The sequence below is a fragment of the Aquarana catesbeiana genome, linkage group LG05 (assembly GCF_042186555.1).
Source record: "Aquarana catesbeiana isolate 2022-GZ linkage group LG05, ASM4218655v1, whole genome shotgun sequence".
Taxonomy (NCBI): domain Eukaryota; kingdom Metazoa; phylum Chordata; class Amphibia; order Anura; family Ranidae; genus Aquarana; species Aquarana catesbeiana.
The window spans coordinates 579,814,227-579,827,925 of record NC_133328.1 but is presented as its reverse complement, the minus strand read 5'-3'; the positions used below and the strand labels follow the sequence as shown (position 1 = coordinate 579,827,925).

General features: G+C 41.4%; 1 protein-coding gene across 3 annotated transcripts in view; it reads right to left on the bottom strand.

The window, feature by feature from the left end:
• GRHL2 (grainyhead like transcription factor 2) overlaps positions 1-13,699 on the bottom strand; it is a 137,249-nt gene that overhangs the window by 48,183 nt on the left and 75,367 nt on the right. For all 3 annotated transcript variants that reach the window (XM_073632058.1, XM_073632056.1, XM_073632057.1), the window contains exons 7-8: positions 12,878-12,989; positions 4,019-4,113 (exon numbers count right to left, since the gene is read on the bottom strand). In XM_073632058.1, the coding sequence (XP_073488159.1) occupies positions 4,019-4,113; positions 12,878-12,989 (207 nt within the window). The remainder of the gene's footprint in view (positions 1-4,018; positions 4,114-12,877; positions 12,990-13,699) is intronic.

Below are 13,699 nucleotides of genomic sequence, written 5' to 3'. Positions count from 1 at the left end.
TATACATACTGTATGTAGGATATCCACTATAACCCCATAGGCTGATGAACATATTATGTACATATAAACATATGTCAAAATGTAACATTTATATATATATATATATATATATATATATATATATATATATATATATATATATATATATATATATATATGCATTATTTAAACTTGGCCTTACATAAGGCCCCTTTCACTTGGGCAGACCGATTAGGTCCACCTGTCAGTTTTTTAGGCAGATCGGATTGGACCATCCATTGCCGTTTTATGGAGCAGTGGGTTTCAAGGGACATGTATCCATTGGCACCCGCCGTCATCCTATCCTATCCGCCAAAAACAGATGGATGGGGATTCATTCCCTATCCATCTGGCAGATCGGATGGGATGGCAGTCTGGTGTTAAACGTACAGGCGGTCCATTTACATCCGACCACCCATAGAGAAGAGCAGGCTGTGTCTGTGACCGCTCTGCATAAGTGAAGCAGGCATGGACCAGCCATCCGCCAGGGATCAGCAGACAGATTCCCCGCTGAGCAGGTGGACTGCAACGAAGCCCACCTCATGTGGAATGGGCCACTTGCACAACCTGTGAAAACGGGTGGGGATCTCTACTCTTGAACCCATTCAATCATCTGCTTACCATTCGTTAAAAAGCAAATACGAGGCTGCTGAACTACTTACAGCTTCTCGGTCATCTTTATGTAATTCAGATCTTATCTTCAAACCCATTAAAAGGAAATGAACCAAAGATCTCTATCCGTCATGCATCAAGGTATGGAAATGTTGGCTTACAAATAATGTACGGACATACTGAGAATAGATTTAAGGTTCTGGCCTTTCATCAAAACATTCTGTATAAGTATGTGACTATCCACCCAGATCATAACAGAGCAGTCTATTGAAGGTTTATACAGACATTTGCTTTGGTGGAACGCACTCCTCCTGGGATTTAATGGCCCACAATGAGATGAAGTGATAAGACGAAGGACCCGAGAATGCTCCATTATATCAAGTTCGAACCAGATGAGAGTTTTTACAACTTAAAGTTCACAGAATGTGCAGTATGACTAAAGTTCATGCAGAATTCATCCACAGTGCCACTGATCATAGAAACATAGGAAAGAGATGGCAGACAAAAAGACCAAGTGGTCCATTGAGTTTTTTTTTTTTTTTTTTTTTGTCTGAGTATAAATCTGTTTCTCTCATGCATAGATCAAACAACCGTATCCTTCTCATTAATGCTGAATGCTTAGGCTCTGCATCAGCAAAGAATAACCCCAGAGGACTGGTGCAGAAAAAGCTTTACCATGCTTCACACTGGAAAGAACTGTGGTCCTCACTAAAGATCTACCACTTAATGAAATGATTATTGATGAATATACTGTATGGCATAATACAGGGTCTCAAACCTCTGACATGTTTTATGCTTAAAGGTGAACTCCAGGCAAACCGCTTACTGCACCAGATGAAATACATATACAGGAGCCTAATTACCAAAGGATAGGATGTATATCATGCATGTCTTTGTCAGTATTGATGTTAAACAGGGTATATGCGTAAAAAAAAAATTCCATTCAATCAGCGGGTTGAAAGAAAAAACTCACCGATGCCCTGCATCCACATCAATTTCCCCCACCCAAACTACTGTATGACAGTGGGACAGAATACACTGACCAGGGCTGCAGCGGCTGATCAAATTCTGGTTGACAGAGAAATGAGAGGAGAACACACAAATCAAAATGTCAGCCGGTTTCTGACAGCCAAATTTTGATATGTGTATAGCTAACACACCCTGGCATTAAAAAAATACATTTAATGCTGTAGCAATGAATACAGTCCTACATTCATTTGTATTGTTATATCTACTTAAAGTTCAGCCCTAAAGTGTTTTGTCTGGGCAGTACATCACTTCATAACATACTTATTTGCCAATATCTTTTCCTTTTAAAAAATGCTGTAAAAAGTACAGAAAAACCCATGTTAATCCTGTCAGAAATCAAGTGAGCTCCCAATCCAGCATATGAGTGCTCAGGAACCGCATTTTTTTAGTCATTTTTGCAATATTCACCATCTAGTCATTTTTGAAAGAATAATGTCTTTCAATGTTGTGTGCTGGCCACCCACTGTAATAAGTTATTTATTCATCAATAACCCTTTCAGCAAGCAGCAGATCTCCACAGATCTCCAGTGCAAATTATTGTTCTCTTCATTGTATGAGTGAACGCTGATGTGCTGAATCTCCTGTTGGCTTTCATGCCACTGGTGATTCCAACAGCGAGGTTCCTCCACGGGAAGTTCTCCAACCACTACACAGTCTACAGAAAGATCCACTACAGAGACATCTATATGGTCCCAGAAGCCCTTCAAGTGAACCCCCACCCCCTCCTTAAAAAACATCAATACAGAGTTAAAGTGTATACCTCTTCATTGTTTATCTTTTCATTGTTTTCACTGTTCTTAATTCATCTTTCATAAAGCTTCTGTGCTGGACCTTCCGAGCCTGCGGCCTGCCCACCCAGAACATGTGTTGTGCTGTAATCTGCTTATCTCAATAAAATATTTGAACGGGGAACTTCTGTGCTGCCTTTGCCCCGGTCCCATGACACCATCGTTGGCCAGCTTCTTCTGATGACATTTGAGCCTCAGGTTTACTGCGCATGTGCAGGATGAAGCACATGACGTCTTGCCTCCCACATGTACCATACATGTACCATACAAAATAATTTCATATGTTGGTACACAACGCTATTCGCTTCATCTTGCACACGCTCAGTAGGAAAATACTGCGAAATCTCCCTGAGGGCGCTGGTGATGTAACTTTCCCAGGGATCATTTGTGTGTCTGGGGCTACATCTCCAATGCCTCAGGGAAACCAAGAAGTGGACACTCAAAAACAAAAGTAAAAGCAAAAAAATGTAAAAAAACAAAACAAAGCAGTAATGATATCACATCAGCATGCAGAGATGCATTCTGATCCGAATTTTAGTGCAAGGACACTTTAAAGGATATTTAAACCCAAGAACAAAAATGTAATATATTACCTTAGTTGTGGTATCTGCATTCGTTTTTTTTTAAGGCTTACTAAAAATTATGTAATACAGAAAACACCTGTTGATTTTTCCAGAATTATAATGTCCTTATAACTGCCTGTGCACTGAACTAATATTTTAAACAATGTTATCAGCTTTTCCAGTTTTCTTCTGTGAACTACAATAATACCTCCTGCCTATGTTATGGAGATAAGGGGAGTGTTTTGAAGTCCTGTCATAGGGTGACAACTTTGCTCCTCCATATATAAAGTAAGGTAGGTGATCATTGTCACTCTAGGACAAGAAGTATGTCATTGGCACAGGTGAACCTTCACATTTCACCAGGTGAAAATGCAGAAAAAGCGTATAAAAAATTTATAAAAAAAAAAATTCTGTTATTAGAAAATATATAGCTTTCTTTTGCTGGCCTATCCTTCTGAAAATGACTCTGATGCATGATGGTTATCACGATAATGCCATGCGATGCTAACGCATGGTTGTCCTGGGTCAGTAACTCAGAAAGTACTAAAAGCAGAGGTGGCCAGATACGTAGACGATGCCAGATAACTAGAAATTTTAGAAGATAGTCAGCAATAAGAGCCCTATCATTTTCTCAGCACTTTATATTATATATCAGCTGCTTTACTCTTCCATTGACTTGCTGTTCTAGAATTCAATTAGTGCCATCTCTGTCACGCAGTTCCAAGCTCTGCCCACATGCTGTTACCAATACAAGGGGCCTTTATTTCTCACGTAATTTACACCTCAGGAAAGGACATAAGAGGAATTTCAGTTTTCTTATTAAAGCAATCCCTAAGAAACATGAAAAAAATTGAGATTTGGCCCACCAACCTCCAACAATAACTGAAATATCAGCTTTGGGTGAACCAAAGGAGGTCTAACCAAATTCCTCCCAGAGTAATCTATTTTGGAACTGGCCAGACCCTGAACATGAAAATACATTCACGCATTTAGAAATTGAAATGTTACCTTGGCTTCTTCATTCACATCCCAAGTGAAGGACACAGCGTTATAGGCGATTTCTTCAATGTTTCCAATGGTGTTAAAACTCTCTTTGTAGTCAGCTAGTAACAAAATAAAACATTCTGGTCAGTGAGAGTGACAATAGACACCACTGTGTACAATTGCTTTCAGCCGATGCCCAGAAAAGAAGGCCTATATGGACATTTATTTTAAGAAAACCTGGACAAATTGCTGCTGCACATTGCAACTAATTAGCTTATAATTAGCATCTGAATATTGGCCATTAGAAAATGAAAGTTGAGTTCAGTTTTCTTTTATGCTGATACAGATGTATCTATATTATTTTATATTTACATACATATATTATAGGTACTATCTTCCTTTTTGCCTAAAGCTGGCCATAAATGGTTTGAATCTCACTAGCAACAATCACTGTGTTCTCCTGGCGGGGACAGCTTCCCCCGCACCCCCACCAGGAGAGCACAGAAAGGATTCCCCCATCAACACCGACGATGGAGGAATCGAAATGCTCTGTCTATGTCTGGCTTAGGAAACCAACTTCATTTGGTAGATAGATAGAATTGGCCAAAATTTGAAGAATGGGTGGCCCTACTGGCTTGACAGAAGTTGAATGCTCAATAGACTTTTGTGAAAAAAGTTGGGCCCAAAATTGTCAGCCAAATGCCCCGTACACACGATCAGATTTTCCGATAACAAATGTTGCATGTGAGATTGTTGGCTGAAAGTCCGACCATGTGTATGTTCCATCGAACATTTGTTGTTGGACTTTCCACCAACAACTGTTGGATAGCAGGTTCTCAAATTTCCCGCCAACAAAACTTTGTTGTCGGAATTTCCGATTGTGTGTACACAAGTCTGACGCACAAAAGTTCACGCATGCTCGGAATCAAGCAGAAGGAGCTGCACTGGCTATTGAACTTCCTTTTTCTCGGCTTGTCGTATGTCTTGTATATCACCACGTTCCCACTTTCGTAATTGTTGGCCAACATTTGTGTGACCGTGTGTATGCAAGACAAGTTGGAGCCAACATTCTTCGAACAAAACTCCACGGTTTTGTTGTGGGAAAGTCCGATCGTGTGTACAGGGCAAAACAGTGCCAGCAGCCAATCAACTGCAGTCGCTATTTGGGTGTTTTGACAGCCCGATGATCAGTCTAGCCCAACAGAGGAGATTCATCCATCCACAATGTTTGTGTACATAGAGAAGTCTGTAATGCCGTGTACACACGACCGGTTTAGTTGTCGGAATAAACTCCGAAGGTTTCTCCGACGGAACTCCGACGGAATTCCATTCAAGCGGTCTTGCCTACACACGGTCAACCCAAAGTCCGACCAAAGTCCAGAACGCGGTGACGTACAGCACGTACGACGGGACTAGAAAAAGGAAGTTCAATAGCCAGTAGCCAATAGCTTCCGTCTCGTACTTGCTTCAGAGCATGCGTCGTTTTTTGGTCCATCGGAACAGCATACAGACAAGCGGTTTTCCCAATAGGAATTGTTTCCGTCGGAAATATTTAGAGCATGTTCTATTTCTAGGTCCGTCAGAATTTTCAAAAAAAAAAAATCAGATGAGGCACACACACGATCGAATAGACGATGAAAAGCTTCCGTTTGAATTTTTCTGTCGAACATTCCGCTCATGTGTACGCGGCTTTAGATTTCCTTCATTTAACTTTTGGGTTTTTTTCTTTAAAGCTGCAGTCATATTGTGTTATATGTTATGATATAATTAACAGACTAAAAGAAAAGTTCTATAATATAACACAATAAAGTTTTAAAACCAACAATGACAATCAGGAAAGCTTTGGTTCTGTGGTCAAACCAAAGGACTAGAACATTAATACCATCCGTGTATTAGTTGCTCAAGATGGTATTACACTTTGGTGTGGCCACAGAACCAAAGCTTTTCTGATTGTCATTGCTGGTTTTAAAACGTTATTGTGTTATATTATAGAACTATATTATAGAACTTTTCTTTTAGTCTGTTAATTATATCATTGCAACCACTTTGTTATATCTGTTTGATAAGTACAAAAAATACATGTTGATCCTGCTAGAACTCTTGTGAGCATAACACCCCCTCTATGTTATGGAAGCTTCCGATCCTAAGGTAACCATGCTGCTCCTTCATAGTAACAATACAGGGTGTTCTCACCCTAAGACAGAAAGGTGTTACTAGCGGGATTACCAGGTGATACTAAAGAGAAAATAAACTGAAAAAAGAAAACAAATGCAGCCACCACATCTAGGGAACTGTAAGCTGCAATATATTAAATCTTGTTTTTGGGTTACTATATACTATAAGGTAACAGTTTAGAGCTAAACACATTATTTGAGTTTTTTAATAGGCCTAATAAAATAGGGTGCTGCAAAGAACGAAAGAAAGTGTGTAAAGCAGAGTAACTAATTTCAGCCAACTAGATTTCATTATTCTGCGGTCAGATTAGTTAAAGTGGTTGTAAACCCTTACCTATACCCAATGAAGTGACTGGCCTCAGGTGATACACAGAGATTAACCACTTGCCTACTGGGCACTTTTTACCCCCTTCCTGCCCAGGCCAATTTTCAGCTTTCAGCGCTGTCACACTTTGAATTACAATTGCGCGGTCATACAACACTGTACCCAAACAACATTTTTATAAATTTTTTCACATAAATAGAGCTTTCTTTTGGTGGTATTTAATCACTATTTGTTTTTTTATCTTTTGCTAAATAAACGAAAAAAATAAAATAAAAATGTTTTCATAGTTTGTTATAAAATTTTGCTAACAAGTAATCTTTCTCTTTCACTGATGTGTGCTGATAAGGCTGCACCGATGGGCACTAATGGCCTACACTGATGGACACTGATGGGCACTGAAGAGGCAGCACTGATGGGCACTGATTGGCACTGCTAGGTGCAACTGATAGGCGGCACTGATGGGCACTAATAGGTGGCACTGATGGGCACTGGAAGGGAGCACTGATAGGTGACACTGATGAGGAGGCACTGATTGGCAGCACTGGTAGGCACTGATTGGCAGCACTAGTGGGCAGAGATTGGCAGCACTTGTGGGACTGCACTGATAATCAGGACACTGATAATCAGTGCCCTGATTATCAGTGTAGATTTCCCTTTTAGAGAAGCCGGTTATCAGCTCTCCTCTCCTCTGTGTTCAGAGGCACGGCATTGTCATATGACGACGTCCCAGAATTAGACGACCGCGCTGTAGCCATCATTTGGCTATAGCGCGGTCAACAAGTGGTTAAACAAATCCTTCTACATAAGTTGTACCTGTTTATCCGCAGCCATTTGTCCTGTACATCCTTGTTAAAACTCAGAGATGAAAAGGATTTTTCACAGACTCGTAAAGCAGGGGAGCTGCAGTTATATACTGCAGAAGATCTCTGAGAGCTGACTGGAGGGAAGGGACAGCCACCTCCACACAGCACACAGGAACACAGTTGAGTCTGTCAATCACAGGCTGTGTGCTGGAGCTCCTCCCCTTTCACCTTTTTTTTCTCTTGGTGTCAGGAAAACTTGTCAGAAGTGACTCATAAAGGCAGAAGAGCAGAGTCGTATGTACATGGGTTGCAACCCGAACCAAGCTCCAGGGGGTCCATGTGCCCCCTCCCCCCGTACACCTGGATAGTAGAGGCAGTGGCATTTAGAGGAACTGATCTCTCCATGCATCCGCTGAATACCAGCTTCTCCTCCTCTCCCTCCTGCAGACATTCAGCGGCTGCAGGAAGGAAATGGAGGACATTGGTTGCTCAACATGCCGATGCCCCAGCACCTCCCTATCCCTGTCCTGCTGTCCCGGCCCCTGTGTGGTCCCCTGTCCCCCCAACCCCCCCCCCCCCGCAGTGCTGCCGGGTTTCCCCATCCCACTGGCTTCCACTGGGGATAGTGTCAGGGTGGAGAGTGGAGAATGAACCGGTAAATGTGTCATTTACTGGCCCCCATAATTGTCTTGATGTCATTTTTTTTCCCTTTCATAGCTGATGCATAGTAAACTGTGTTTAATATGCTTCAGTTTATGAATCAACAGGAAGCTCTGTACAGAGCTATTCTTGTCCATTCATTCTGTGCAGCTGTGGCTGCAGAGATGGAAATTGAGGTGTCCTCAATCATCTTTCTATCTCAAAAGGTAAAACATTAGAGGTCTGTTTAGACCCCTGATAATTCACCAAAGCCCCCCCCCCCCAAAAAAAAAAACTGTTTAAAAATAGTTAAACATGTAATTGTAAAATAAAAAAAATGGTAAAAGAGTTATTTAAAAAATAAAATAACAAAAATAAAAAACTGCTGACACCAGTGTCGGAACTACCAGTGTCGCACAGGTCGCACTTGCTACTGGGCCCTGGTGTTCCGCCACTGTGGGGGGACCCCAAGACAGCAGGAAGGGGGCCCAAGGCAGGACCCTAATTAAGGGTCCCATGATGGGAGGGAAGGGCCCCAGCTGGGGGTCAGGGGGGCCCTTCATGGTTTCCTGCACCAAGGCCCTGAAGGTTCTAGTTACGCCTCTGCAGCAGAGGAACAAGACAGCAGACAGAAATGACACTTAGTGCTTTGAAGAGAAGTAAAAATATGAAATATGTGTGTTGTTCAGATTTCATGTCTTTTTACAACCACATTAAAAGGCGATTCCTAGTTGCACAATCTACATAGTCACAGCACTAAACCAATAAATAAACCTGTAAAAGTGGTCCTTTAGTAGTGCCTCTGACGATGAATTATATTGTATATTGTGCTATTTGTTGTTCTATAACCCTGACACCAGAGAAGCGTTTACACTTTGGAGATCATGTGACAGATTTGCAATTAGCATGCACTTGATTGGATGGTGGGGTGACAATAGAGAACTGGGAACGGCAGCCAAACATCACATAAAGGTGCGGTTCAACACATAACACAGCTCTGACCCCCAACACACAAGTCTTATGTATGTAGGAGGATTTATGACACAAACCAAACTGAACCAGTCTAAGTAAAGAACGCTGATTTATGATCCATCTTTTTATTCTTTTCAAGTGTACTAAGCCAACCGCCTGGTCTGTATGGGATTGGTGCATAGTCGGTATGCTTAGGCCAATTTATCAATTCGTACTATGAGTTGGGGAGGGGACAGAACATACGCCTAGTGATGCTTTTACCAAACTGACCATAATTCAGCATGAGCGAGCCAGACACATACTCCACCCCCCAATCCCTTCCTCTGTGCCTATGCTGCCTAACCCTTTACATTATACATTATATACAGTGCCTTGAAAAAGTATTCATACCCCTTGACATTTTCCACATTTTGTCATGTTACAACCAAAAACATAAATGTATTTTTATGTGATAGACCAACACAAATTGGCGCATAATTGTGAAGTGGAAGGAAAATGATAAATGGTTTTCAAAATTCTTTACAAATAAATATCTGAAAAAGTGTGGTGTGCATTTGTACTCAGCCCCCCAAAATCAATACTTTGTAGAACCACCTTTCACCGCAATTACAGCTGCAAGTCTTTTTGGGGATGTCTCTACCAGCTTTGCACATCCAGAGAGTGACATTTTTGCCCATTCTTTGCAAAATAGCTCAAGCTCTGTCAGATTGGATGGAAAGTGTCTGTTTTGCCACAGATTCTCAGTTGGATTTAGGTCTGGACTTTGACTGGGCCATTCTAACACATGAATGTGCTTTGATCTAAACCATTCCATTGTAGCTCTGGCTGTATGTTTAGTGTTGTTGTCCTACTGGAAGGCGAAGGCTTTCTTTCAACAATGGCTTTCTTCCACGACTAATGCCCCGTACACGGATTTTCCGACAGAAAATGTGTGATAGGACCTTGTTGTTGGAAATTCCGACCGTGTGTGGGCTCCATCACACATTTTCCATCGGAATTTCCGACACACAAAGTTTGAGAGCAGGCTATAAAATTTTCCGACAACAAAATCCGTTGTCGGAAATTCCGATCATGTGTACACAAATCCGACGCACAAAGTGCCACGCATGCTCAGAATAAATTAAGAGATGAAAGCTATTGGCTACTGCCCTGTTTATAGTCCCGACGTACGTGTTTTATGTCACCGCGTTCAGAACAATCGGATTTTCCGATAACTTTGTGTGACCGTGTGTATGCAACACAAGTTTGAGCCAACATCCGTCGGAAAAAATCCATGGATTCTGTTGTCGGACTGTCCGATAAATGTCCGATCGTGTGTACGGGGCATAATAGTTGTAGTTCTGGCTGTATGTTTAGGGTCGTTGTCCTGCTGGAAGGTGAACCTCTGCCCCAGTCTCAAGTCTTTTGCAGAATCTAACAGGTTTTCTTCTAATGCCGTGTACACACGGGTGGACTTTTCGACCAGACTGGTCCAACGGAACGAATCCGTCGGACAATCCAATCGTGTGTGGGCTTCATCGGACCTCCAGCGGACTTTTTCTGTCGAAAATCAGATGGACTTTAGATTTAGAACATGTTTCAAATCTACTCAAGTCCGATTGAAAAATCAGTTTGTCTGTATGCTAGTCCGACAGACAAAGTATGCAAGGGCAGCTATTGGCTACTGGCTATGAACTTCCTTATTCTAGTCCGGTCGTACGTCATCACATTCAAACGACTGGACTTTCGAACGGACTTTAGGACTTTCGAACAGACTTTAGTCCATTCGTGTGTGGGCAAGTCCGGCCGTTCACAAGCCCGTCGTAACTCTGTCGAAAGTCCATCGGACGTTTGATGCTCAAAAGTCCGCCCGTGTGTACACGGCATAAGATTGTCCTGTATTTGGCTCCATCCAACTTCCCATCAACTCTGACCAGCTTACCTGTCTGTGCTGAAGAAAAGCATCCCCACAACATGATGCTGCCACCACCATGTTTCACAGTGGGGATGGGGTGATCAGGGTGATGTGCAGTTAGTTTTCTGTCATACACAACGTTTTGCTTTTAAGCCAAAAAGTTTAATTTTGGTCTCATCTGACCAGAGCACCTTCTTCCACATGTTTGCTGTGTCCCAGACATGGCTTCTCGCAAACTGCAAACAGGACTTCTTGTGGCTTTCTTTCAACAATGACTTTCTTGTCACTCTTCCATAAAGGTCAGATTTGTGGAGTGCACAACTAATAGTTGTCCTGTGGTCAGACTCTCCCACCTGAGCTGTGGATCTCTGCAGCTCCTCCAGAGTTACCATGGGCCTCTTGGCTGCTTCTCTGATTAATGCTCTCCTTGCCCGGCCTGTCAGTTTAGGTGGACAGCCATGTCTTGGTAGGTTTGCAGTTGTGCCATACTCTTTCCATTTTCGGATGATGGATTGAACAGTTCTCAGTGAGATGTTCAAAGCTTGGGATATTTTTTTATAACCTAACCATACATTAAACTTCTCCACAACATTATCCCTGACCTGTCTGGTGTGTTCCTTGGCCTTCATGATACTGTTTGTTCACTAAGGTTCTCTAACAAACCTCTGAGGGCTTCAAAGAACAGCTGTATTTATACTGAGATTACATTACACACAGGGGCACTCTATTTACTAATTAGGTGACTCCTGAAGGCAATTGGTTCTACTAGATTTTAGTTAGGGGTATCAGAGTAAAGGGGGCTGAATACAAATGCACGCCACACTTTTCACATATTTATTTGTAAAAAAAAATAAATTTGAAAACCATTTATCATTTTCCTTCCACTTCACAATTATGTGCCACTTTGTGTTGGTCTATCACATAAAATCCCAATAAAATACATTTACGTTTTTGGTTGTAACATGACAAAATGTGGAAAATTTCAAGAGGTATGAATACTTTTTCAAGGCACTGTATATGGTGGACATGGCCACTTTTTTTTATAACCTAACCCTGCTTTAGACAGGTTGTAAACCTCCATGGGGAAGTTGTACCTATAGGTAAGAATAGAATAAGGCTTACTTATTGGTACTGTAAATATCTGCTAAACGTGCACCGTCCAGGAGATATTTACTGTTTACTTCGCCAATGATGTCATTGGCGCATGTGGTTTGAAGGAACAGCAGCTCGTGACGTTTCTTCAGAGGAGTGTGCCGTGACCGGCGGATCCCGCGCGCATTCGCTGGAGTGATGTCACGTGGCCCCGGCCAGTCACAGAGCCGGAGTCCAGAGCCCTGGAAGGAAGACTGGCGAAGATGGATGCAGCCTGCAGGAGGGAGGAAGCGTGCTTCGTTTGCAGGCAAGTGTCACATAATTTGCTAGTATGCGATGCATACTAGCACATTATGCTTTATGCCTTATGCCTTTAAAGAAGAAAAACCCACCAGTGTTTACTTCCTCCTTGAACTTTTCCACAACTTTATCCCTGACCTGTCAGGTGTGTTCCTTGGCTTTCATAATGCTGTTTGTTCACTAATGTTCTCTAACAAACCTCTGAGGGCTTCACAGAACAGCTGTATTTATACTGAGATTAAATTACACACAGGTGGACTCTATTTACTAATTAGGTGAATTTTGAAGGTAATTGGTTCCACAGGATGTTAGTTAGGGGTAAATGGGGCTGAATACATATACACGCCACACTTTTCAGATATTTATTTGTAAAAATTTTGAAAACCATTTATCATTTTCCTTCCTCTTCACAATTTTGTGCCACTTTGTGTTGGTCTGTCACAAAAAATCCCAATAGAATACATTTACATTTTTGGTTGTAACATGACAAAATGTAGAAATAGTTTTTCAAGGCCCTGTATATTGTTCATTATTTAGATATGTATTCCATTTACTGATATCGTGTACACTGCAGTCATATATGTATTTTATTGTCAAACCTGAATTCTTTACTTAAGTAAAGTATATACAAAGAAAAAAAAAGCAGTAAACTAAAAACAAAATACAGTTATTGATGAGAATTACCAATATCTAGGACGCGTTGCTTTGCAGTGTGTTGCCGCGAGTGCCAGTACTTCCAGTATTTCAGTTGTTCATCACGGTTCTTGTCTTCACTGAACACAACCATGATCACGCTCTGCAGAGATAAAACCGATGGAAACAATTAATGGCAGAACTCAAATATCAGAAGCATGTACCAGAATGGGTTTTAAATGCTGAGGATGGCGTGGGGTGCGGGCGGAGGACCCTTGTGTTTTCTCTGGAATGTTACACACCCTACCTGCCTTGTTTGATCACAGATTGACTATGTTAGATTTGTTCCTGCTGTATGAACCTGACAAGTGCACCATGTAGACCTGTGAATTTTTGTATTCTGTATTTTTTTTTGTCTTAATAAGATTTTTATTATTAAAAAAAAGAATAGGTTTTAAAAAAAGTGATATTATCAATCCTCAGTTTACAGGCTGGCGAGTGTAGATGACAGGACATTATTTCTATTGTTCTGTTCCTGTAGATGAGATAACATTCTAACTATTTTTCAGCTTCCTGAAAAGAGTCTTTGGATTTCATTTTATGCATGATAAACTCCTCATAATATGTTCTTGTTGCTTTAACCCTTTCCTTGCTGGGCATCTTAAGTAGCTAGTTTGTAATTTTTCAGCCTCAAATACAGCGGAGAGAGGCTCAGCATGTAAGGTTGCATTCACACTTGAGCATCATGTTTTTGTGCATTTTTTTTGGGGGGGGGGGGGGGCGTTTTGTCGTACATTTTTGTACAGCGTTTTTAAGGCATTTTTGAGCTTTGCCATTTTTTTTAGCCAGTAGAGAGAAATATCATCTGTTTCA